The sequence below is a fragment of the Gadus chalcogrammus genome, chromosome 6 (assembly GCF_026213295.1).
Source record: "Gadus chalcogrammus isolate NIFS_2021 chromosome 6, NIFS_Gcha_1.0, whole genome shotgun sequence".
Taxonomy (NCBI): domain Eukaryota; kingdom Metazoa; phylum Chordata; class Actinopteri; order Gadiformes; family Gadidae; genus Gadus; species Gadus chalcogrammus.
In genome coordinates this window covers 2,682,659-2,707,814 of record NC_079417.1, presented here as the reverse complement: position 1 = coordinate 2,707,814, position 25,156 = coordinate 2,682,659, and the positions used below count along the sequence as shown (strand labels likewise).

Below are 25,156 nucleotides of genomic sequence, written 5' to 3'. Positions count from 1 at the left end.
GTCATATAAGGCCCATAGGATTCCCATTGCAGAGGGATGATATAAATACCGGTGGGTACCGCCATTACGAAAATCTAATTAAAAAGCCATATTAAGGAATCAAATACAGAGCATGTTAGATCACGATTGCTGGCGTCCATGCTGTATGAGAGTTATTCGTTTTTCTCGATTGTATACACACAAAAAATTGAACTATGCACACAATACTGAAATTTTGAGGCTCATGTATCAACTACAAGAATCCAGACTGCTAAACTCTAAGCACAAATCCATTGTTTTCACACATATTCTAAATCATATTTTTGTAAAACTCTACAGATTGGTCTCACTCACTTCTCACCTGTTCAAACTCAACTGGCAAAACACTTCAATCATGTGTCAGAGCATGAAAGAGGCCTCAGGTGAACTCTGCTGTGTTGTGGATAGCCCATTGGAGCCCATTGGATAGACAAATATGCATTGTATCCTATTCTGATACGATTGTGTAAATGCAATATTTATATTATATATTCACAGTATTGTACTACAATATGGCAATAGTCATTCTACCGTATGTAGAACCTAATTGCAACTTTAAAAAAGGAAGCTATTTCTAAAAAAAAATTAGGGAGAGAGGAGGAGAGGGAGAAGGGGGGGAGGGGGGAGAAGGAGACGGGGGGGGAGGGGGGGGAAAGAGAGAAAGAGAGCGAGAGAGATACCGGGGTAGAGATAGACGGAAAGAGAGAAAGAGAGACAGGGAGTGAATGTCCGGCCGTCTGTCTGTGGTTTCTTTGTACAACAGAAACAGAGACACTGGGCACCTTCCCCTCCCCAACCAAAACCCAGAGAGGAAGTCCGAGAATAATATCGGAAAAACATTTGTTTTATTTATAATTTCAGATCAATATATTATTATTCTTAGGGCACTTACATAAGCATTATTTACTTATAAAACGAGAATTATCATCGGCTGAACACACGAGAACATTCAGTTGGATTCACCTTTGTTGTTTAATACAATTACGCCTCATTAACAAAAACAACAGAAAAATAGTCCCTTACATGTACACAATAAACACAAGGACTAAAACAATAAAAGCAGCAGAAATTACAAATCATCATCAGGTGTTTATATATCTTTTATAACTGAACATCAGTGTTGGGCAAGTTACTTTAAAAAAGTAATTAGTTACAGATACTAGTTACTTCTCCCAAAAAGTAACTAAAGTAGTTACTCCGTTGCAAATTATAAAAGTAACTAGTTACTGTGGAAAATAACTATTGCGTTACTTTCAAGTACATTTTTTTAAATGATCAAAATTTGTCAAATAATTTGGACCCCACGTCCACCCCCACCCCTCTTTAACGGAACTTAATATACATGTGTACGTGCATGTTCATGCACTGAAGCATGGAATGCACGGAAGCATGCAACGTTGAACGATGTTTGAATTACTTGACACCGACGTTGCATAATGTGCATTTCACGATTACCCTCGTTCCTTTAATTCTTGGAGGAAAATGTAATGTCCATACTTCCATTTAAAGAAGGCTGTTTGAGGATTATTTGGGCTTGCCATTCCTGTTTTACGTTGACTCACTTGTTTCGTTGTGTCGGAATATGTGTGCTTTCGAATGTGTTTTAACACCCGCCCAACTCTACCTCTGATTGGCTTACCGTGACATGTTACTCTACCTCAACCAATCGTTCATTAATTCATCATTAATGCGATTGTCTCGTACCCACCCTCTAACCAAGGAAGAACAGTAAAGAGAGAGAGCGAGATCTAGTCTGATGAAAAAACTGCTTTGATTATAGTAACGCGCCACATTTTTTGGAAGTAAGGGTAACGGCGTCATAATGATGGGAATAATCTGTTTATTCGTTATGGAAAAAAGTAACGCCGTTAGTAACGCCGTTATTTATAACGCCGTTATTCCCATCACTGCTTTACATATTCTGTCCCATTTTGATTCCCAACAGAACACAAAAAAATCAAGATTCAGCTTAAGGTATTTTACAACATGCAACATTATCCCATAAACCTCTTGTTTATTATGAACAGATATCAAATCTGCTTTAGTAGAGTTTAGGATTATGAACAAAATTAAAGTTATCAGATTCCTTCTGAAAATATACAAACATTTACCATCAATAGGTATTTATATACATTTCAAATAATAAATGTGCTTATCTAACGAGAGAGAGAGAGAGAGAGAGAGAGAGAGAGAGAGAGAGAGAGAGAGAGAGAGAGAGAGAGAGAGAGAGAGATACTATAACTACCAGAGACAGTGGCAATTGAGTCATCAGTCCTCTCAGGCTTTCAAAGCCCCTTCATCAAAAGCCACTCATCCTCTAACACAAAAGCAGTGTGTGTGTATGTGTATGTGTGTGTCTGTGTGTGTGTGCTGTTACGTATTTTAAGAATCTAAGCTACCCACACATAGACCAAAATGAAGCAGGACCAAACATATAAGCCGTAAATACTATACATAGCCACAAGGGGAGCAATACCTTATTGGAGGCTGCTCCAGCCACAGATAGCAGCACTTTTATATATACGAAGAAGCCGAAGTCATTACGTCACCCCGGCTACGCCCACTTGGCGGTCTCTTACCTGTGCGCCCAGTGTGAAGAGACCAGAGATTAATAACCACACGCGCGCAGGGTCACGGGCCTCTGCCCGTGGCCCATAGATCAGAGATTTGCAGCGACACCCGCGAGGGGACATGGGCCTTTGCCCATGTCCCGAGTTATTATCTCTCACACGTGTTCCATTCTTTAGCTACAATTCCCTCCGTATAGCTTCAGTTACCATGCCGAAACATGCAGACGACTTATAATAAATGAAGTGAGTCTAAAGCAACCCGGGATTGGACAACTTTCTTTGAGAAAACGCAACATATTTGGTGACCCGAGACGTTTGGAAGAAAGTCCTGAGAAATCCCGGCGGGCGCGACGCTAAAACAACTTCAACAGGCCCGCACGTCTGAGGTAAGTATAACTCATTGTTTTAAAGATTAAATCTGAAATAGGATTGGTTATAAGAACATTTAGGTGTAAGTTTGTTTTAGCCACCGTCCGGTCGTTACCCCCTGACCCCCGACACACGTGAAGTCCCCACCGCCCCCCCCCTCCAGGCCCCCTACACACGAGTACCCTCTCCCCCCTCTCCCCATCCCTTTGTTTACCTGGGCGCTCCTGGCTGTTTGATAAGGCAATGGTAGCCTGCACAAAGGGACCCCCGGTGTGTTATGTCTGTCTGTCTGTCTCTGTCTCTGTGTCTGTCTGTACCACGTGGTAGGTGGTTTTTGTGTTATATGATGAATGTCTCGAAGTTAAGCCGAGAACATCATAAGGTAATTGGTGAATGTCTCGAAGTTAAGCCGGACCACCATAAGGTATATTTATTACCGACCATAAAGTTCCAAACTCTTTACGGTGGGGGGAGGAAAGGTCAGGTTTTTAACGTTAATCTAGCTTAGTTGCATATTAAAACGGAGGCTTGGCCAAGGAGTTCAAATTGGATTGATTCCTCCCGGTTCAGTTAAGTCTAATGTGCAATTTTGATTAGTATAGAACGCAGCCGTAGAGTGTAACCACGTGGTGTTAAAGAGACGGCGCGTCTTCGTGACGTGGGTTTCCTTTGTCCAGACGTCCGCCATCTTGGGTCTTGCAGAGACCAAGAGCAGCGGGGAGCCCAACTACGGTGTTACATTCTCTCTCCCTCTTCCTCTCCCTCTTCCTCTCTCTCGCTCGTGAAACCCCCCCACTCCCTTTGTCCCAGTCTTCACAGGTCCAGTAGTCAGACCCCCCCCCCCCCCATCCCCCTGAGAAGGCAACTCGCCTCTCTATTGTTAGTTAAATTGCCCCTTACCCCCTCAAACCCTCACACCTAGCCATGTGTTGGAACCAGGATGTAAATTTAGCCTTCGCGACCTGTGTGTGTGCATTGATCTTAATATTCTCTCTCTCTCTCTCTTCAGGAAATAGCAGTATATGCAGTAACGAATGCCTAACACTCAGACATTATGTTTTTCAGGTTGCTAAGCCCTTCTGTCTATTCAACATGCGTTTTGTGTATCAAAACAGGAGTGCAATAGACACGGGTTGTGTCATGCACATTGATTAGGGAACCAGGATGGTTCAAATAGACACGGGGTTCAACTGTTAAAATAATGTTTAATTAATAAATGGTTTTAACCGGTGCACAAGGCGGGAGTTAGCTCAACTGCTGTAGTTCAATTACAATAACATTTGTTTCAAACGATAACTTCTGAATTTTTCTCTTAGGTTCAGTTTTTGTTTTGTGTATAGAATATCACCATATATTTAATACCAAGATGTGCATAATTGTTGTAAGTTTGGATGACTCTTTATTCTACCTAGTTTAGACGGTTTTGATTGACCTAGCTCAAGATTCACCAGGTGTCAGACGTAGGATTGTGGCACTTCCTGGGAGCCCCCGAGCCACACGTCGACTGCACCAGGTGTCAAGACGTAGGATTGTTGCACTCCTTGAGGAGCCTCCGAGCCACGCGTTAATCGACTAATCGTTCCTGCAGAGTTCTGAGGTGGTAACGGTGGAGCTCAATGGGAGGCTCCGGGAGAGTACAATCGCGGGCTCACACGGGGAGTGGTGGCGGTGGGGCTCATGGGGAGGCCCCGGGAGAGTTGTCATTCGCGGGCTCACACGGGGAGAAATCGGGTGGGTCAGTAAGTCAGAAGGTTGAATTAATGTATCGATTTGATGTTGACCAACAAAAAACTAGATAATTATAATAATAAATACTGTTCATGTAATGGTATAGTTAGGTCTGGGACCTGCGTAGCTAAAAAAACTGTTTTGGAAATAGTAATGAACATGTCCGGGACATGTGTAGCTATAAAATAAGTAAAGATGAAACTGAGTTTTACTTTACTTCACTTTGCTAAGACATATTCACGTTTGATGTGGTATGCAGAAAGTGGCGCAATAGGATATTGTGCAGAGAATAAGGCGTATTCACGTTTGATGTGGTATGCGATGTACATAGGAGTGAATCAAAGTGTGGGCAACATCAAATGCGAGCAATAGGTAGAATAAATGAAGATTAGGTCATCCAATATACATAGTTAGTGTAGGACAATCAGGTAGTATGATGAAGGTAACTGTTATTATGAGATACGGTTAACACAGAAGTGATATTGAACATGCACATTTCAACATTGTTATTTCCCTTTTACATCTTTTTGGTTATAGCAACTTGGTTAAACTACGGCGTGGTTAGCTTTGGTTGTCATTCAATGCGCATGGCTGAAGCAATGCGCAAGGAGGGATGTAGTGTGAAATTAAACCAAAGTAGATACTGTAAAACAATTAAAATTAGAATTCATGGAAATATGTTTTTGAACAACTAACTGCTGTACATGAGTTTGTATTTCTGCAATAGAAGCAAAAAGTTCCAGATGCAGACACACCCGGAGCCTACAAACTACCACCGCCGAGCAAGGCAATATCCCGGATTTACTTGAATAACACATTTTAAAACAACCATACCAGACTATGTTTGTTATTGTGTAATGTTGCTTGGTTGCGAGTGCAACCCGTTATTTCTGAATCGCTGCATTAATAATGGTACAGTTGATCTTCCTTGAGGCGATTGTTTTACAGGCCACCTGTTACTGACACGACGACGACGGAGAACCTGTTTGAAGGCTCCCATGATGTAGGAGTAACCTCTCTGAGTTGAGCCCTTGACAAGGAGGGACGAGTCTTGGGATCATGAATTACAGGCCAGACGGCGACAGAAAAAACAATGACCCCAAATCCATGCCCAAACCACCCACATGAACCGGCGCACCAATACACGAAGATCACCTGAACCCCCCAAATCCATGTTAGCTTATCAATCATTTTGAAATTTTAAAATTTTATTTTGACTACCAATTTTTACTTTACTTTTGCACATGATGAAAATTGTATGGCCTTGTAGCACATAACCAAAAGTATTAGCTCAGGATTTCTATGAGTAGTTTTGTTTGTGTGCTGTTTGGACATGTGATTGTATGATAACAAGATTTATGTTCATTGTTGTATTGTTAAATAATGACCTGTATTCCCAATGAGACCCACAAGGTGAATGACGTCTCAGTATTATGAGCGCATTGTGGTTTTTTTCCTCTATTCAAGAGTTTTCCACACGTGTTGATGATTGATCCTAATTTGACTATGTTTTCGGTGTGGTAAATGGTGTTTATGATTTAAAATATTATTGTATGGTCATCTAAGATGACCAAGGAGGGATTGTTACGTATTTTAAGAATCTAAGCTACCCACACATAGACCAAAATGAAGCAGGACCAAACATATAAGCCGTAAATACTATACATAGCCACAAGGGGAGCAATACCTTATTGGAGGCTGCTCCAGCCACAGATAGCAGCACTTTTATATATACGAAGAAGCCGAAGTCATTACGTCACCCCGGCTACGCCCACTTGGCGGTCTCTTACCTGTGCGCCCAGTGTGAAGAGACCAGAGATTAATAACCACACGCGCGCAGGGTCACGGGCCTCTGCCCGTGGCCCATAGATCAGAGATTTGCAGCGACACCCGCGAGGGGACATGGGCCTTTGCCCATGTCCCGTAGTAGCCAGAGTTATTATCTCTCACACGTGTTCCATTCTTTAGCTACAATTCCCTCCGTATAGCTTCAGTTACCATGCCGAAACATGCAGACGACTTATAATAAATGAAGTGAGTCTAAAGCAACCCGGGATTGGACAACTTTCTTTGAGAAAACGCAACAGTGCGCCCGCCCGTGTGTGTGCGCCCGCCCGTCGGCATGTTTTTTTTTTCTACAACCGACACAGGGACACTGAGCAGGACCCCCACCCTCAGCCCACCCTAAACCCAACACAGAGACGCTGAGGCACCCCGCTGAGCCCCCCATACCCCAAACCCCGGGAGGAGTTCCTCCTGGGTGAAGGTGGACCAGAAGGTGTGGAGGTGTGTCAGTGTGTCTGAGGACCCTCCTCCACCTGGGGACACGCTGTAGAAGGACAGAGAGCCAGCAGGCCGGTCCAGATACACTCCTACTCTGGTGGAGCCAGCGGGGGGGAGAGGGAGGACTGTCTCTATATCGTTGTACCAGGCAGAGTTACGACCATCAGTACAAACAAGACTCCAGGACTTGTTGTTCTTTCCAAACCAGCTGCCATCAATGTCTCCTCTCCTTGTGATTCCTCTGTATGTCACTCCTATATCAACACGTCCTTTCCTCTCTACCTCCCAGTAACAGCGGCCAGTCAGAACCTCTCTACCCAACACCTGGGGCCAGAAGTCAAATCTCTCTGGGTGATCCGGATACGACTGGTCCACTACAACCACCGTCACCGTCCTGTTGCCCTCAGACAGAGAGAGTCGTCTGTGGGCCGTCTTGGGGTCCAGTGTGAGTTTAAAGACATCTGAGGGAGAACAAGACATGATGAGCTGCTGAACCATTCTTCATCGTCATCATCATCATCATCACCATCCCCATCATCATCATCATTAGTACTGTTGTCCTGCATTCTGCATGATAGGAACTATAGTAGAATCATGTGCTGTCGATTTTCTAAGCAATGTTACACATTGTGTTGAAGATAATTAAAGTCAAAGTTGATTGGAAATCCCATGTGTGTGTGAGTGGCTGTCCCAATCAAAACATTGAAACAAGGACAAATGTATAAAGTACATTTACTCCCTCAATATTACACTACATCAGGGCTCCAGAGTGCGCCTAGAATTCGGGGTAGTGCGACCAAATATTTTATTAGGGCGCACCGGTGCGACTGAAAATGTATCTGGTATGTAGCAGTCTATTCATAATATTGTAATGACCACGGAAGAGGCAGTGAATTAAGTATTGATTAGACAGCGATTTATTAGATACCTAATAAACCATTGGAACACGCAAGACCGGTAACAATAGCGACGCCGGTAAACAAACCCGCGAGGCCCAATCCAGGGGCCTGTACTACGAAGCTCGATTAGAGGGTTAGCGAGGTATGTTGAGCTGACAGCCTGGGTTAGCTGTACCATGAAAGTCGATCTCTTTAAATGTCGCTGTCTCACCATGGTGAATTACGCTCGCAACCAAACCTGGTCGGGAGCAGCTTTTCAGCGAGGCTACCCGGAGATCGGCTACTTATATCGGCGTACGCAGCTTCATAGCCCCTCCTCCGATAATTTCGTCACCATTTGTGGGTGTTCCCATGGACCTCGGCGCACTTATCGTACAGGCGTCTCTCCGGAGACAGAGGGTTTTTCAGGACAGAACCGATCCCTTGGCATTGTCTGAAGATATTCTTTATGAGAGATACAGATTCTGCATTTATTGAAGGCATTTATTTAATGGTCAAGATATTATTAATCAATGGCGTAAATATCGACGGTGCAACCGGTGCAGCTGCCACCCCCCCCCCCCGTCAACAACTCAGCGCAAGGCAGGCTACATACACATATTATGCATCAAAATGCTTGGCATGATGAGCTTATTACTCACATGAAATATCTGAACAATATTTGTAATATCTTCCAAGATATTAAGCTTTTGGATTACCCAATAAACACACATTGCAATCAACCTTCAAAGGGACACCTGTGTAAACAACAGACTAAACGAGCTGAGCTCCCATACAGGCTGGAGATGGACTGATGAACAATAGAACTGGTACATACTATACATACATAGACATGTACACATGCATACTTGCTTACCTACACATACATATCGTTTGGGACACTTGGGTAGGATTCGTATATATATAACTTCATATAGACACAGACAGGCTGGAAATGAACAGTCAAAACTTTTATGTATGTATGGATGGATGGATGGATGGATGGATGGATGGATGGATGGATGGATGGATGGATGGATGGATGGATGGATGGATGTACATAAACTAAAGAGACACTTACACCTCTGTGGAACGGGTTTCAGCCTCCAAACTCCACTGTGCTCCACACTGGGGGGGAGACAAAGTGAGAGCAGCATGTTGAAACCTTCACCGTCATCATCTGCTGTCTCATCACTTTGTACACAATAGGGCTTTGACTTTTGCCCAAAAATCGTATTCGAAGTTTGTTTTTTTATTAATATTAATAATCGAAAATTTATTAATAATATTTTGACCATTAAATGCCTTCAGTTCAGTAAGACCTGGGCTGAAATCCAAATACTTAGTACGTACTATTTCTGTTCAGTGTCTACTACTTGACCGTACTACACTTGACTGTGTAGTAAGGTCTACAGCTATGCGTAGAACGCCTCTGAACGCTTCCGAACACCGCCGAAACTCCACCGGATGTTTGGAGATGACGTGTCTCCCCTCAGATGCCGGCAAAATTACCTTGATAAGTTACCTGTTTTCCGTCTTGTCATCGTTGCTATTAAATTAAAAATGTCTCTTTTTACTTAATTACTTACTTTACTATTTTACTCTTTTTAATGTCTCTTTTTTTCGCCGCTTTCTACGACGTCTTTCTGGTGGTGTCGGGTCAGCCATCTCTTCTTCGTTCGTTACCAGACTCCGGTTGCATTGTGGTGGAGCGTAGTGACCTACCGTTGTATACTGTGGCGGTAGTACGCATTCTGAAACGTTTTCTGTACTACACAATGCGTACTGAGCATTCGGACGCGCTATATTTGTGGCGTACTACAAAATGCATACTATAAGTATGAGTATTCGGATTCAGCCCTGGATTGGGCATTGCAAGGTTTGTTTACCGGGGTTGTTATGGTTACCGGTCTTGCGTGTTCCAACGGTTTATTAGGTTTCTAATAAATCGCTGTCTAATCAATGGTTTTCCGACGTCTTTCCCTCTTGGCCTGCCCATAACAGGTTTGAATAATAAGGGCCGCCTAATATTCGTTCAAATTTTGATTTACTTTTTGATATTCAAATTATATTCGAAGTTCGGAGTCAAAGCCCAAGTAAACAACATAAGTTACAGCTGTCTTTTCAAACCACTTCATCTAGCAGTGGCTTGAATCCCTGTAGGAGACTTTGTCCCTGAGTGGTGAGCTGCCCTCTCCATACCTAAGAGTATCCAGTCTCCAGAGTGGATCCTCCAGTCCAGCAGAGAGCAGCGCAGCTCCAGAGCCTCCTGGGTGATTGTAGCTCAGGTCCAGCTCTCTCAGATGGGAGGGGTTGGAGCTCAGAGCTGAGGCCAGAGAAGCACAGCCTTCCTGTGTGACCAGGCAGCCAGACAAGCTACACACACACACACACACACACACACACACACACACACACACACACACACACACACACACACACACACACACCATCTAAAGTAACCACATTTATAAAGTGTATTCATTCCATATGGAGGACAAGTAAAAGCTTTATTGATATTTTATGGAGACAAAGCTGAGGAAGTGGGGAGATGACATCATCCCAAGACAGCAGAATTTCCTTCACTTGGATATGAAACAGGATCTTAAACAAATGCTCCTTCCTCAATAGCTACAACTCAGATGAGATATTGTTTGGTTAGAGTCAGGAGAAGTCTGCTGTGTTTGGTAGGCTAAGAACATTTCTTCACAGGTTCTTACATTGTGTAGAACCAGTGAGTGTTTTGTCAGCAGGTAAAAAGATTAACAGAAATGCATCGGACATGAGCAGCACTTACTGGAGTCTAGAATAACCTGTTTGAAGAAGAGGCTGATAACTGACCTGAGAGTTTCCAGTGTACAGTGTGGACTCCCCAGTCCAGCAGAGAGCAGCTTCACTCCTGAATCCTGCAGATCATTGGTTCTAAGGTCCAGCTCTCTCAGACTAGAGGAGTTGGAGCTGAGAACTGAGGCCAGAGCTTCACAGCATCTCTCTGACAGCTCACAGCCATTTAACCTTCACACCAATAAACAGGAACATGTTAGTTACTGTGAATGAATGTTATGAGAATTGTTACCAGTCTTTTTACATACATGAAATACTAAATTGTATGAATAAGCAGGTTCTTTAAATATTAAGAGATGGATGTCAAATACATGTTTAATTATGAAAAAAGTTATCATCATAATAACTAGAGTTTTCGCGCAAGTGTTGTACGCGCTCAACCTCTAGTTGTAATTAAACCCATAGCAATAATGTGGAAACCCCAGTCAATAATGTTACAAATTTCTGAGCGCATAACAGAAATGCATCGGACATGAGCAGAACTTACTGGAGTCTAGAATAACCTATTTGAAGAAGAGGCTGATAACTGACCTGAGAGTTTCCAGTGTACAGTGTGGACTCCCCAGTCCAGCAGAGAGCAGCTTCACTCCTGAATCCTGCAGATCATTGGTACTGAGGTCCAGCTCTCTCAGACTAGAGGAGTTGGAGCTGAGAACTGAGGCCAGAGCTTCAAAGCATCTCTCTGACAGCTTACAGCCATTTAACCTTCACACCAATAAACCGGAACATGTTAGTTACTGTGAATGAATGTTATGAGAATTGTTACCAGTCTTTTTACATACATGAAATACTAAATTGTATGAATAAGCTGGTTCTTTAAATATTAAGAGATGGATGTCAAATACATGTTTAATTATGAAAGTTATCATCATAATAACTAGAGTTTTCGCACACGTGTTGCACGCGCTCAACCTCTAGTAGTAATTAAACCCATACCAATAATGTGGAAACCCCAGTCAATAATGTACCAAATTTCTGAGCGCATAACAGAAATGCATCGGACATGAGCAGAACTTACTGGAGTCTATAATAACATGTTTGAAGAAGAGGCTGATAACTGACCTGAGAGTTTCCAGTGTACAGTGTGGACTCCCCAGTCCAGCACAGAGCTGCTTCACTCCTGAATCCTGCAGATCATTGGTACTCAGGTCCAGCTCTCTCAGACTAGAGGAGTTGGAGCTGAGAACTGAGGCCAGAGCTTCACAGCATCTCTCTGACAGCTTACAGCCATTCAAACTACACACCAATAAACAGGAACATGTTAGGTACTGTGATTAATTGTTATGCGAATAGTTACCAGTCTTTTTACATACATGAAATAGCAAATTGTATGAATAAGCTGGTTCTTTAAATATTAAGCGATGGATGTCAAATAGATGTTTAATCATGAAAAAAGTTAACATCATAATAACTAGAGTTTTCGCACACGCGTTGCACATGCTCCACCACTAGTTGTAATTAAACCCATAGCAATAATGTTGAAACTCCAGTCAATACTGTACCAAATTTCTGAGCGCATAACAGAAATGCATCGGACATGAGCAGCACTTACTGGAGTCTATAATAACATGTTTGAAGAAGAGGCTGATAACTGACCTGAGAGTTTCCAGTGTACAGTGTGGACTCCCCAGTCCAGCAGAGAGCAGCTTCACTCCTGAATCCTGCAGATCATTGGTACTCAGCTCCAGGTCTCTCAGACTAGAGGAGTTGGAGCCGAGAACTGAGGCCAGGGCTTCACAGCATCTCTCTGACAGCTTACAGCCATTTAACCTTCACACCAATAAACAGGAACATGTTAGTTACTGTGAATGAATTTTATGAGAATTGTTACCAGTCTTTTTACATACATGAAATACTAAATTGTATGAATAAGCTGGTTCTTTAAATATTAAGAGATGGATGTCAAATACATGTTTAATTATGAAAGTTATCATCATAATAACTAGAGTTTTCGCACACGTGTTGCACGCGCTCAACCTCTAGTAGTAATTAAACCCATACCAATAATGTGGAAACCCCAGTCAATAATGTACCAAATTTCTGAGCGCATAACAGAAATGCATCGGACATGAGCAGAACTTACTGGAGTCTAGAATAACCTGTTTGAAGAAGAGGCTGATAACTGACCTGAGAGTTTCCAGTGTACAGTGTGGACTCCCCAGTCCAGCAGAGAGCAGCTTCACTCCTGAATCCTGCAGATCATTGGTACTCAGCTCCAGGTCTCTCAGACTAGAGGAGTTGGAGCCGAGAACTGAGGCCAGGGCTTGACAGCATCTCTCTGACAGCTTACAGCCATTTAACCTTCACACCAATAAACAGGAACATGTTAGTTACTGTGAATGAATGTTATGCGAATTGTTACCAGTCTTTTTACATACATGATATACTAAATTGTATGAATAAGCTGGTTCTTTAAATATTAAGAGATGGATGTCAAATACATGTACAATTATGAAAAAAGTTATCATCATAATTACTAGAGTTTTCGCTCACGCATTGCACGCGCTCAACCTCTAGTTGTAATTAAACCCATAGCAATAATGTGGAAACCCCAGTCAATAATGTACCAAATTTCTGAGCGCATAACTTTGGGTTACTTAAAGGTCCCATGACATGCTATTTTATGTATTCTTTAATATAGGTATTAGTGGGCAACTAACACAGACACAGAAGGAACTTTGGCTTTGACTCCCTCAAGAACATGAACCACGACATGGAGGAGAAAGGGATTGTTGGCGGCGAATGTCTCCCGCTTGAGCCCCGCTGAGGGACCACCACCGGAGGCGGAGGTGCATAAGCGCTGCCCGGCAAAGATCCCTTTCTCCTCCTTGTCGTGGTTCATGTTCTTGAGGGAGTCAAAGCCAAAGTTCCTTCCCCCCAATTCATTCTCAACCTTGGCTGAGATAACCCCCAATACGAGTCTCGTTGTAGAAATACCAGAGACGAGAGTCCGACGTGTTATGCGCCATCACACCAACAGCAGAACGGTTATCCAAATATCAAGGAAGTGTACAACACTTGCGTTACAGTCCTGGAGCTCTATATCTAAATAATATCATATAATACATAGATATCTATATCATGTAACATATTGTGTGCGCCTCCAGACGATATTATGAATCACAAACGACTGTCGGGTTCTGCGACGTCTCTGGTTCTTCCACTTTCACATCAACCTGAAGTCGACTTAACCGCGCGCTGCCGGCTGCCCGCTGCCGGGCGATGGTGCCTCGCGGCAACCGGCGGCATGTCGCAGTTCATGTACTTCAGCGAGTCAAACCAAAGTTCCTTTCCCCCAATTCCTTCTCAACCATGGCTCAGATAACCCCCACGACAGTCTCGTTGTGGAAATACAAGACACGTCAAAGAACCGACAAGAAACACTTGCGTTACTGTGTGTGTATTCACACACACACACATGTGGCGCTCGCACGGTCGAGTCTCATTGGTGGGCCAACGTCTCTGGGCGGGACAGGCAGAGTAAGGGGAGGAGCTGAGATTCCTGATGACGTCATGCACACAGACATTCCAAATCAGCGCGCTTGAGCCTCCGTTTTTTCAAAGGCGAGCAGAACAGCTAGTGCTAGTTTTACACCAAACGCAAGTTTTAGCCACTGGGGGACCATAGGCAGGCTAGGGGAACTCATATTTATGTTAGAAAACCTCACAAAGTGAGATTTTCATGTCATGAGACCTTTAACGTAATCCCTGATTCTTTGATAACAGAGTGAGGTGTTTCACTATGGGAATCGCCTAGGCGTGACCTACTACTGGAAGCTCCAATTGCACCACGTCTGTCACTTGACAGACAGGTCGGACTGTGCTACAGGGTCCCGCCCCCTGCACTTATACAGTCGACCCGCCCTCCTCAAATCATTCTATACCGGTTTCTTTCCGTGTAAATGCAAGGAGGGACGTGTTGGTGAAACACCTCACTCTGTTATCAAAGAACCAGGGATTACGTTAAGTAACCCAAAGTTCTTTTTCTAACTTCGCTCGGTGTTTCACTATGGGAGATATAGACCACTCCCGTATTACATATGTCTCCTGAAGCTATGCAAATTCAGCCAGGCAGCAAACATCACTTTGAGTCTGGTGAGATCGTCTCAAGCACGGCTTCAGAAACAGACGGCCCTGAGACATCCAGCCTATAAAACCTAACAAAGGTGTGAGGCGTAGCCCAGCTTGCCGCAGCACAAATGTCATGCACCGACACTCCCCTGAATAAGGCCCATGAAGTAGCCATATCCCTTGTGGGGTGGGCCCTCAAGCCATGGGGGGGCTGCAAACTCTTACTTTCATAAGCAAGAGATATAGCCTCCACAATCTAGTGGGATATCCTCTGGCGGGACAAAGGCTTGCCTCTATGGGGAGTGGCCCAGGACACGAACAGCTGATCCCCTTTCCGAAAAGCAGCTGACCGACTCACATATACATGCAGGGCCCGTACCGGGCATAATGTATTGAGTCTCTGCTCCTCCGCAGAGGAGAACGGAGGCGGGTGAAACGCCGACAGTTCCACCGTGAGACACCTATAGGTCGACTCAACCACCTTAGGCATAAAAGCCGGATTGGGCCGCAGACAGACCGATAAATCCCACAAAGGGACCAGGGGCCTGGAAACTGGGAGCTTGCGAAGCGCCCCCTTCATGAAGCGACAAACCAAGGGATGCTGCCCTGCAGGCTTTGCAGGCAGGCCTGGCGCATTCAAGTTCCACCTCTCACGGGCCAAGCCCAGAGCGCTACGCGGTCCGGGTGCGGATGGTAAATCTCCCCGCCCGCTTGGGAGAGGAGATCCCTGCGCAGGGGAAGGGGCCATGGGTCGCCCGCCAGGAGTTGCACTATTTCCGCCACCCAATGTTTGGATGGCCACCGCGGCGCTATCAGGATTAGCGACAGACTCTGTTCTCTCACCCTGGCTAGGGTGGGGGAGATCAGGCTGAGAGGGGGGAAGGCATATAGCAGCACGTTTGGCCACGGATGGGCCAGCGCATCTACCCCTAGGGGAGCCCTTACGTCTGACAGGGAGAAAAACAACGGGCACTGAGTGTTTTCCAGCGAGGCGAAGAGATCTACGGCTGCCAAGCCGTATCTCCGCCATATTTGCCCCACAACCTGTGGATGAAGAGTCCATTCCCCGTACAGGGGGTTTCCTCTGGACATAAGATCTGCTCCTCTGTTCAGGACCCCCGGTACATGCGTCGCCCGAAGGGACAGTAGTCTGGTGCTGCTCCACAAGATCATTTCTCGAGCTAACTCGTGTAGTTTCAGTGAGCGAGTGCCGCCCTGCCGGTTGACGTATGCCACTACAGTGGAATTGTCTGTCTTTACCAAGACATGGCGGGCGTGGATAAATTGCAGGAAGTGTTTTAGAGCAAGGAACACAGCCCAAAGTTCTAGGAGGTTTATGTGAGCCTGAGGTAGATCGCGACTCCAGGTGCCGTTCACTGCTCTGCCCATCATTGTCGCACCCCACCCTGACAAGGACGCGTCCGTTGTCATGGTTACCCTGGACGACACCGCCCCCAGCGGGACGCCCGCTGTCAGAACCGTGCGCACCGACCACGGGCGGAGAGCGGTAACACACGCTGGTGTTACTTTCACCTTGCGATTCAGGTGGCGACGGGAGCACAGACGTAGTGCTGCGACCCAGCGCTGAAAATCTCTCATCATCAGAAGACCCAAATGTACTACTGATATCACCGAAGCCATAAGGCCAAGCAGGCGTAGGCATAACCTGAATGATACGGTCTCTCCCCGCCTGAAGAGGGAGAGACACTGCGTGAGAGAAGTTAGTCTCCTCTCTGATAGTGTGACGCGGTAAGAGAGAGAGTCTATGTGGAGACCCAATTATTCCGCACATCGGGCGGGGTCCACACGGCTCTTTTCCCAATTTATGCTGAATCCCAGAGTCCTCAGATGATTTACCACCGTAGTAGAATCTCTGAGTGCCTGTTCGCGTGAACTGGAACATATCAGATAATCGTCCAGATAAGAGTATATTCTGATGCCGCTGTTTCTTAACGGTGACAGTGCTGCCTCCACACACCTGCTGAACACTCTCGGGGCCAACGATAGCCCGAACGGGACCATTTGGTATTCGTAAGCCCTGTTCTGAAAAGCGAACCGGAGAAATTACCGGTGTGCGGGATAGATGGCAATGTGAAAATATGTGTCTGACAGATCGATCGTTACAAACCAATCCCCTGGACGGATTGAACGACGGAGCACTTTGTGTGTTAACATCCTGAACGTGTATTTGCGCAGGTGTCTGTTTAACACGAGGAGATCTAATATGGGGCGAAGGGACGAGCTCCCTCTCTTCGGAATGAGAAAATAACGGGAGTAAAAACCCCGTTGGGCTTGCTCGTTCAGGACAGCCCTGATCGCTTGTTTTCGCAGCAGGGACGATATTTCGTCCTCTAGGATTCGTGCCGAATCCCCACTGGCCATAGAAACCAACATGCCGTTGAATCTGGGTGGTTTCATAGCAAACTGCAGTCTGTAACCCTGGGAAACCGTAGACAGGATCCACGGGTGAACTGCGCATGCGCGCCACTGTTCCACTCGCATAGCGAGCGGGCTCATGTGATCGCACCCCAACAACGTCACCCTCGGGACGCAAGGGGAGAGGTCTGCCCTCACAGGAGAAGCGTGAGCTCCCCCCATGAGAATGTAGGGCCCAAGACATTGTTTTATTTTGTTTTGTTTTGTGCATTTCACCCTTGGCTCTGGGCCTGGTTGCGAAAATGCAGGGTTTATTGTGTGACACTGGGAAAATGCTTGGTGGCACTGTGTCAACCGTTGCCCCTGTCTCAGTTCGCCCTGAACGTGAGGCGAGAGAGACTGAGAAAGGGCCCCTGGAGTACTTGAACATATCCAGGTCCCTGAACCATGGAACTCGGGGCTTTGCTCTACCCCCTCAAGCTTTCTTTTCTTCATGGGAGGGGGAGAGAGAGAAGCTGGGATTGCTAGGTCGCACGCTTCTTCTTCCCCACCCCGGGGTGGGGAGAGCGGTTCCTGGCTGCCGCAGCAGCGAAGGAGTGTTTGCCCCATGGCCTTGGGTTCTCTGACCTAGGCTGTTGGTCGGCCTGTGGGCCAGCTGCGTGGGCTGGTCTGTATGCTTTCTGAGGCCTGTTTCCCCCTTGTTTTCCCCTTGCTGCCGCGGCGGCGGCCGCAAAGCCTGACTTCGCTGGCTGGGGTGGGCGGGGAGCCTGTTTTCGGGGAAGGCAGAGATCGAAGGCCTCTCCTCCCTGTTTCCTGAGAGTGCTGGTCTCTCTCATCTTTTCCAGCGCTGGACCAAACAGACCCTTGGTTGGGTCATATGCAGCATCCATGACCTCGGCTTTCTGCGCGTCACTCAGTCCGGAGAGACTGAGCCATAACGCTCTCTCACCCGAGACTGCGAGTCCCATGACTCGACCACAGCCCTGAACTGCGCCCCGTGAGGAGCGTAGGACCAGGTCATTGACGATTCAAATTTCATCCCAGAGGGCAGGGTTGGGTGACCCAGAGTCTAGCTGGCGACCCATTTCCTCTAGGATTTCAGCCTGATATGCAGACACCCGCCAGGCAGGGATCCTGGTTGGTAGCCACCGTCACCCTTAGCCTCCTTTCCAGAATTTTCTCCGGCATCGATGTGCAGTGAGCGCATGAATGCGGGTCCGCTAGCGAAGCTTGAGCGTGTTTTTTGAGCGTGCCCATGCACGCTATGCACATGGAGTGGGGGTCCCGGCCTGATATGGAGGCCCCACATGACGCGGGGCACAGGCGGGATACAGCCTCCCTAGCCTTCGGCTCCGACCCTTTGGCGGGGGTGGCGAGCGAAGGCATACCGCAGAGTTCACTCGCCGTGATGCGTTCGTTATACTCCGGGTATTTTGGCTCAGCCAACAAGCTAATGTGTACTGTGCCGTGGTAAGCTCGCCGTGATGTGTTAGCCGATAAGCTACACCGTAAACCAGTGACACCTGTAAACAAATACAGGGTAACAGGAGAAGCAGCTCGCCTTTATGCGGACACTGCCCAGCGGGTGTAGTAACAGATAGCTTCTTACGAAGTTATTACTCAGCCGAACCAGGTTAAAAGCCTACGACTGCGTTCGGAGACGGAATCCTTGACGGCCCGTCTGTGAACTGTGAAGCAGTTTAAAGCTAACCCTAGAGGGAGCTTGAGCAGCTTTCTCACGGGAAGAAAGCGAGAATGATTTGAGGAGGGCGGGTCGACTGTATAAGTGCAGGGGGCGGGACCCTGGGGCACAGTCCGACCTGTGTGTCAAGGACAGACGTGGTGCAATTGGAGCTTCCAGTAGTAGGTCACGCCTAGCCGATTCCCATAGTGAAACACCGAGCGAAGTTAGAAAAATAACCTGTTTGAAGAAGAGGCTGATAACTGACCTGAGAGTTCCCAGTTTACAGTGTGGACTCCCCAGTCCAGCAGAGAGCAGCTTCACTCCTGAATCCTGCAGATCATTGGTACTCAGGTCCAGCCCCCTCAGACTAGAGGAGTTGGAGCTGAGAACTGAGGCCAGAGCTTCACAGCATCTCTCTGACAGCTTACAGCCATTTAACCTACACACCAATAAACAGGAACATGTTAGGAACTGTGAATAAACTAACATAAATCTTCAACTTATTACATAATGGAGGAATTTTACTAGTTACAATAATATTCACTTTATCATTAGATGTGTAAATGTTAATTATGTATTGGATGTAAAATGTGGAATAAATGTTTAATTGTGTTTTCAAAATATATTTTTAAATGAATACTACTTCTATATTCTAGTATTATGTGTGTACGGAAATTCATTATACCTTAATAGTACACCTGCAAGATAATTTATATATTATTGTAACTTTTATATTCTACTAGGATGTTTATTCTGTTTTGAGTAGAATAGTAATACATGTTGTTATATAATATAATATTAATTAAATATAATATAATATAAAACTGTTATGAACCTACAGGGATCTTTTGCATATTATTTTAACCTTATATTCCTAATTTTTGCATATTGTGTTATGTGTATCGTAATACATGTTATTATTGAACCTACAGAGATGTTTTGGAGGCTTTGACTACTGGCAGCAGCCTCAGAAGACCCTCCTCTGAGGCAGAGTATTTCTTCAGGTCAAACACGTCCAGCTCCTCTTCTGATGTCAGTAGGATGAAGACCAGAGCTGACCACTGAGCAGGGGAGAGAGATTCTCTTGAGAGACTTCCTGATGTCACGTACTGCTGGATCTCCTCCACTAGAGAACGGTCGTTCAGCTCATTTAGACAGTGGAACAGGTTGATTCTTCTCTCTGGAGAGAGATCTCCATTTAACTTCCTCTTGATGTAAGACACTAATGTGAAGTAAGTACCCTCATTGATCAGTGAGCTAGTTCCTGTCTGTCCCAGCAGACCTTTTTTAATCTGAGTGATCAGTGATCTACTTGTTTTCCGTCCCAGCAGACCTCGTGGGACAATCTGATTGGTCTCCACAGAGAGGCCCAGGAGGAAGCGGAGGAACAAGTCCAGGTGTCCGTTCTCACTCTCTAAGGCCTTGTCCACAGCATGCTGGTAGAGGTGGAGGAGTTTCTCTTCACCAGCACTCCCATGATACTTCCTGCCCCCCTGTATGGACTGAACCCTCAGGAAGTGGCTGTACATCTGAGTCACGGTCTTGGGCACCTCTTCTCCTCTCTTGGATGTTTTGAAGATGTCCTCCAGAACTGTAGCAGTGATCCAACAGAAGATTGGGATGTGACACATGATGTGGAGGCTTCTTGATTTCTTGACGTGGGAGATGATTGTACTGGCCAGCCTCTCGTCTCTGAATCTCTTCCTGAAGTATGCCTCCTTCTGTGGGTCGGTGAAGCCTCTCACCTCCGTCACCATGTCAACACACTCAGCAGGGATCAGATTGGCTGCTGCAGGGCGTGTGGTTATCCAGATGAGAGCGGAGGGAAGCAGGTTGCCCCTGATGAGGTTTGTCAGCAGCACGTCCACCGAGATCGGCTTTGTGACATCAGTCCAGGTCTGGTTGTTCTGGAAGTCCAGAGGAAGTCGACTCTCATCCAGACCATCCAAGATGAAGACAACTTGGAACCGGTCAAATCTGAAGATTCCTGCTTCTTTGGTCTCAATAAAGAAGTGATGAAGCAGTTCCACCAAGCTTAACTCTTTCCCTTTCAGAAAATTCAGCTCTCTGAAAGTTAAGAGAAATGTGAAGTGTATGTCGTGGTTGGCTTTGCCTCCGGCCCAGTCCAGAGTGAACTTCTGTGTTAAGACGGTTTTACCAATGCCGGCCACTCCAGTTGTCATAATTCTTCTGTTTGGATGATCTTGTCCAGGTAAGGGTTTAAAGATGTCTTCACATTTTATTGGTGTTTCCTCCTTGGCCGGTCTCCTGGAAGCTGTTTCAATCAGTCTGACCTCATGATCCTTGTTGACTTCTCCACTGCCTCTCTCTGTGATGAAGAGCTCTGTGTAGAAGTCATTCAGGCCTGTGGGCTGTCCTGCTTTAGCGATTCCCTCAGACATACAATTGAATTTCCTCTTCAAAAGAGACTTAAATTTGTGTTGGCACTTGACAGCAGCAGATCCTAAATGAGAAAACAAAAGAAGACATCAGATAGTGGATGGTGACATCAGTGGCAGCTAGGGCTGTCAAAACGAACTTCGCTATTCGAATATAATTCAAATTTTTAAAATATGAGAACATTCGAGTGCGGCAACTAACGTTCAAACTTTTTTTTTTTTTTTTTTCGCGAAACAGAGCTGGAAAGCATAACTCCTAAAAACTTAAAAAGCACTGTCCGGAAAAATGTTGGATTTCCATCGAGAAACGAGAAGATTACATCCAGAGAAACCGTCATTTGCAAATTATGCTGTAAGTCGTTAAAATACCACTCGACTACGAGCAACATGAGCGCACACCTCCATTCAGTGCATTACTCGGAGTACGCAGAACAGTTAGCGGCTGAGGAAGAGCCACGGTCAAAACAGCCAAGAATAACATCGTTTTTGCCTCCCTCCTCATCTCGTTGTCTGCCAGCTGGGCGGCAAGAGACAATAACGAAAAAGCTGACTGAGTTTATCTGCAAAGATATGAGGCCAGTTAACATCTCGCAGGGGGACGGGTTTAAGGAGTTCATCCGCGAGATTGAGCCACGGCACACGTTCCCTCTCGTGGGACAATTACCAACAGAATTGTAAAGCTGTATGATACCACTAAAGAAAACATCCGTGAAATTATTAGTGGACAATCGATCGCTCAAACCACAGATGGATGGACATCAGTGGCCACGGACTCATATGTGACGGTCACGGCACATTTCATAAACAAGGACTGGGAAATGAAGGATATCGTTCTCCAAACGAAAAAAAAAGCCACACTGCCGAGAATGTTGCCGAGCTTCTTCATTAAAAATCATTGCTCGAATATTTCTGGCGTTATATCTTACCTATTTATATAAGTTTTGTATTGATTTGGTAAAACTTGTTGCAAATGTTACCTAACAGATTTGGTTGACGCACCCTCTAGTGGACGCGGGACGTATGCCTAATAATAAGATGGTATCGGTGTATATAATGATATAAAAAAAAAACGAAAAAAAACATTTAAATATTCGAATATTATTCGAATATTCAACATAAGAAGCATTAGAAATTCGAATATGATTTGAGGGGAGGATTGACAGCCCTAGTGGAAGCATGTCAATATTTCCTGTAAAATTATCAACTTCAAGATATTTAGTGGCTTCATTACTTGTGGTTACAGAAGCTGGTTGTGACAAGGACTGGATCATTTATTCAGAAGTTTGTTTGTTATTTTCACATCAATATGATTGGTCTGTAGATAATAATAATATTGATAGTGAATCTATGGAAAGTGACTTGATATGCTGATATAACAAGATAGTGCTGCATCTCTTCCACCGAGTTATTCTTCTGTTTAGTTGCAATTTAATGTTTAACATTCTTTAACCTGATAGACCCACAATAACCCTACATATCTGGATCAAACAATTTATTGTTGCGTAATTTAGTCTGAACAGTGCAAATCATGAGTTTCATACTGCTCTTCAAAATACAAATTTATTCACTGTTTTTAAAAAAGATTATCTTCTGCGCTTCAAAATAATTGTCTCTACTATCTTCATAATAAGAATCTCTTACTGTCCCCCAGTGTGTCGCCCAGTTCCTCCTGGTTCATCTCCATCAGGCAGAGCTTTGTGATGTCCACCACTCCCTCTGTGGCGCGCCTCCTCTGCTCCTCGTTCTTACCGTGTGCGTTCTCTTCAGCCCTCTAGAACAGAACAAACATCGAGGAAAACTTTACTCTGAACTCACTGAGGACATCAGAAGCACCTGTCCTGGATTCATGTCCCGCTGGTCTAAAGAGGGAAGCCTGGAGACTATTAGCAGCACAAGAGATGCTTTCTAATGTTCATGTAGAGCCTAAGTCAAATGTCATGTGGGACATTTACAGACCTTGATCAGCTCTGTTTGATGCTGCTGTACAGACTGAGCAATGGTAACCTTTGACCTCTGGTGGGGTATTCTGGGGAGAGAACACACACACACACACACACACACACACACACACACACACACACACACACACACACACACACACACACACACACACACACACACACACACACACACACACACACACACACACACACACACACACAGTAAACATAAAGAGAGAGAAAGAGAGAGAGTGAGAGAGCTTGTAAGCATCATTATCGGTGGAGTCTGATAACATTTAACTGGTCTGTTTTCATCGTCTGTTAGAGACTCCTACCTCCCCTCTCTGGAGGGGCGTCCATCTTTAAAGTTAAGAGGATTATCCATAGACCAGTCACTCTTCATGGAGACACAGCTGGGTCCAGGGGAGTCTGCTCTCTGCTGCTGGACTCTCCTAGAAAAACAAGAACTTGGATTCATGGACGTTTGATAGATGGTGTATTTTCATAATCTCTGATGAATCCTCACCCCTTTTCAATAGACTGATTTCCATCTTTAAAGTTGAAAGGAAGTTCCATAGAGTGGTCACTCTTCATGGAGACACAGCTGGGTCCAGGGGAGTCTGCTCTCTCCTGCTGGACTCTTCTAGAGAAACAAGAACTTGGATTTATGGATGTTTGATAGATGGTGTATTTTTATAATCTCTGATAAATCCTCACCCCTTTTCAATAGACTGATTTCCATCTTTAAAGTTGAAAGGAAGTTCCATAGAGCGGTCACTCTTCATGGAGACACAGCTGGATCCATTGGAGTCTGCTCTCTCCTGCTGCTCTGGGCTTCAACACAATACACCCACAGCTGTTACTCAGACTAATGATGGAGTCATTATACATCACTGCTTAGCTCTGAGATGGTCAACATTCACAGACAGAGAGATCCTCTTCTTACCTCTTAGCCTTGCTCCGGCGGCCATGTTCCCCAGACAGAGTGGTCTTAGAGGTAGGACCCCCCTCCTCTCTCTCCTCATCCATAGTAGACTGGACACCTGGACACAAACAGAACTACATACTGTTTCTGTGGATTGAATTTGAGTACCAGACGGGAAATTACTGCAAAGAGGACAAACAAACATAGTAAGGAGATCTTTTGAAACGAATCCACGCTATCAGAAACACCTCAGATCGACCTTGAGTAAGAGCTGTCATTAATCAATCATTAACTAACTAAAGTGTTACTGTTCTTCTTGTACTCACACACACACACACACACACACACACACACACACACACACACACACACACACACACACACACACACACACACACACACACACACACACACACACACACACACACACACACACACACACAAGGTGGGTGTGTAGTAGGCTGAATGAATATATTTTGATTTTTATAATAATATTGATTGACGGTTTACAAGCTATTATTTTGAAAAGGTATTAAAAACACATTAAAGGTATTTATTTAATGTGTTTATTTTGGTCATAAGCCATAATCATTATTTCCCTATTTTGTGTATCATTGTGACTTTGTTTTCTAACAGTTTACAGGATTCTATGGTCTAAAACAGTACATGATTAATCTATCATCCTGTGATCGGTGTATTTTGGTGAGCCGGCGACCAATTGTTCTGGTCTGCATCAGTTCTGTAGGGGGCGCAGTGTGTTTGCTCTTCAGATCAACTCATGTCATGAAGAAGAGACACAGCGTCGGCTGATTATCAATTCATTTAATGATAATTTCAACCCTTTTACAGGTAAATACTGATAACAGATGGCTCACGGTCGATTATATATGTGTTGAGCATAATGGGGAATGTATTGAAGTGCATCAGCATTTTGAAATGGTCATGTTAGAGGGTTTATTCAGCTCAAAAGATGATTGTTTGAGAACCACATGGTGGCCGGCGCCATCTTTCACAATACAGTGTGGTGCGTCGCTGCATGGTGTGTAGGCCTGGTTTACATGCATTTAATCC

The 25,156-nt window shown here is 45.1% G+C and overlaps 2 protein-coding genes across 2 annotated transcripts in view; both read right to left on the bottom strand.

Moving 5' to 3' along the window:
• LOC130384484 (NACHT, LRR and PYD domains-containing protein 12-like) overlaps positions 1-25,156 on the bottom strand; it is a 76,194-nt gene that overhangs the window by 25,617 nt on the left and 25,421 nt on the right. The window lies entirely within an intron of this gene.
• The window catches only part of LOC130384238 (NACHT, LRR and PYD domains-containing protein 12-like), a 32,548-nt gene that overhangs the window by 4,114 nt on the left and 3,278 nt on the right, over positions 1-25,156 (bottom strand). Inside the window, exons 2-17 of the mRNA XM_056592346.1 lie at positions 24,107-24,203; positions 23,878-23,994; positions 23,687-23,803; positions 23,496-23,612; positions 23,177-23,246; positions 22,862-22,991; positions 19,752-21,285; positions 19,087-19,260; positions 12,818-12,991; positions 12,287-12,460; positions 11,753-11,926; positions 11,222-11,395; positions 10,688-10,861; positions 10,049-10,222; positions 8,928-8,974; positions 6,889-7,429 (exon numbers count right to left, since the gene is read on the bottom strand). Coding sequence (XP_056448321.1) covers positions 6,889-7,429; positions 8,928-8,974; positions 10,049-10,222; positions 10,688-10,861; positions 11,222-11,395; positions 11,753-11,926; positions 12,287-12,460; positions 12,818-12,991; positions 19,087-19,260; positions 19,752-21,285; positions 22,862-22,991; positions 23,177-23,246; positions 23,496-23,612; positions 23,687-23,803; positions 23,878-23,994; positions 24,107-24,203 — 3,988 coding nt within the window. The remainder of the gene's footprint in view (positions 1-6,888; positions 7,430-8,927; positions 8,975-10,048; positions 10,223-10,687; positions 10,862-11,221; positions 11,396-11,752; positions 11,927-12,286; positions 12,461-12,817; positions 12,992-19,086; positions 19,261-19,751; positions 21,286-22,861; positions 22,992-23,176; positions 23,247-23,495; positions 23,613-23,686; positions 23,804-23,877; positions 23,995-24,106; positions 24,204-25,156) is intronic.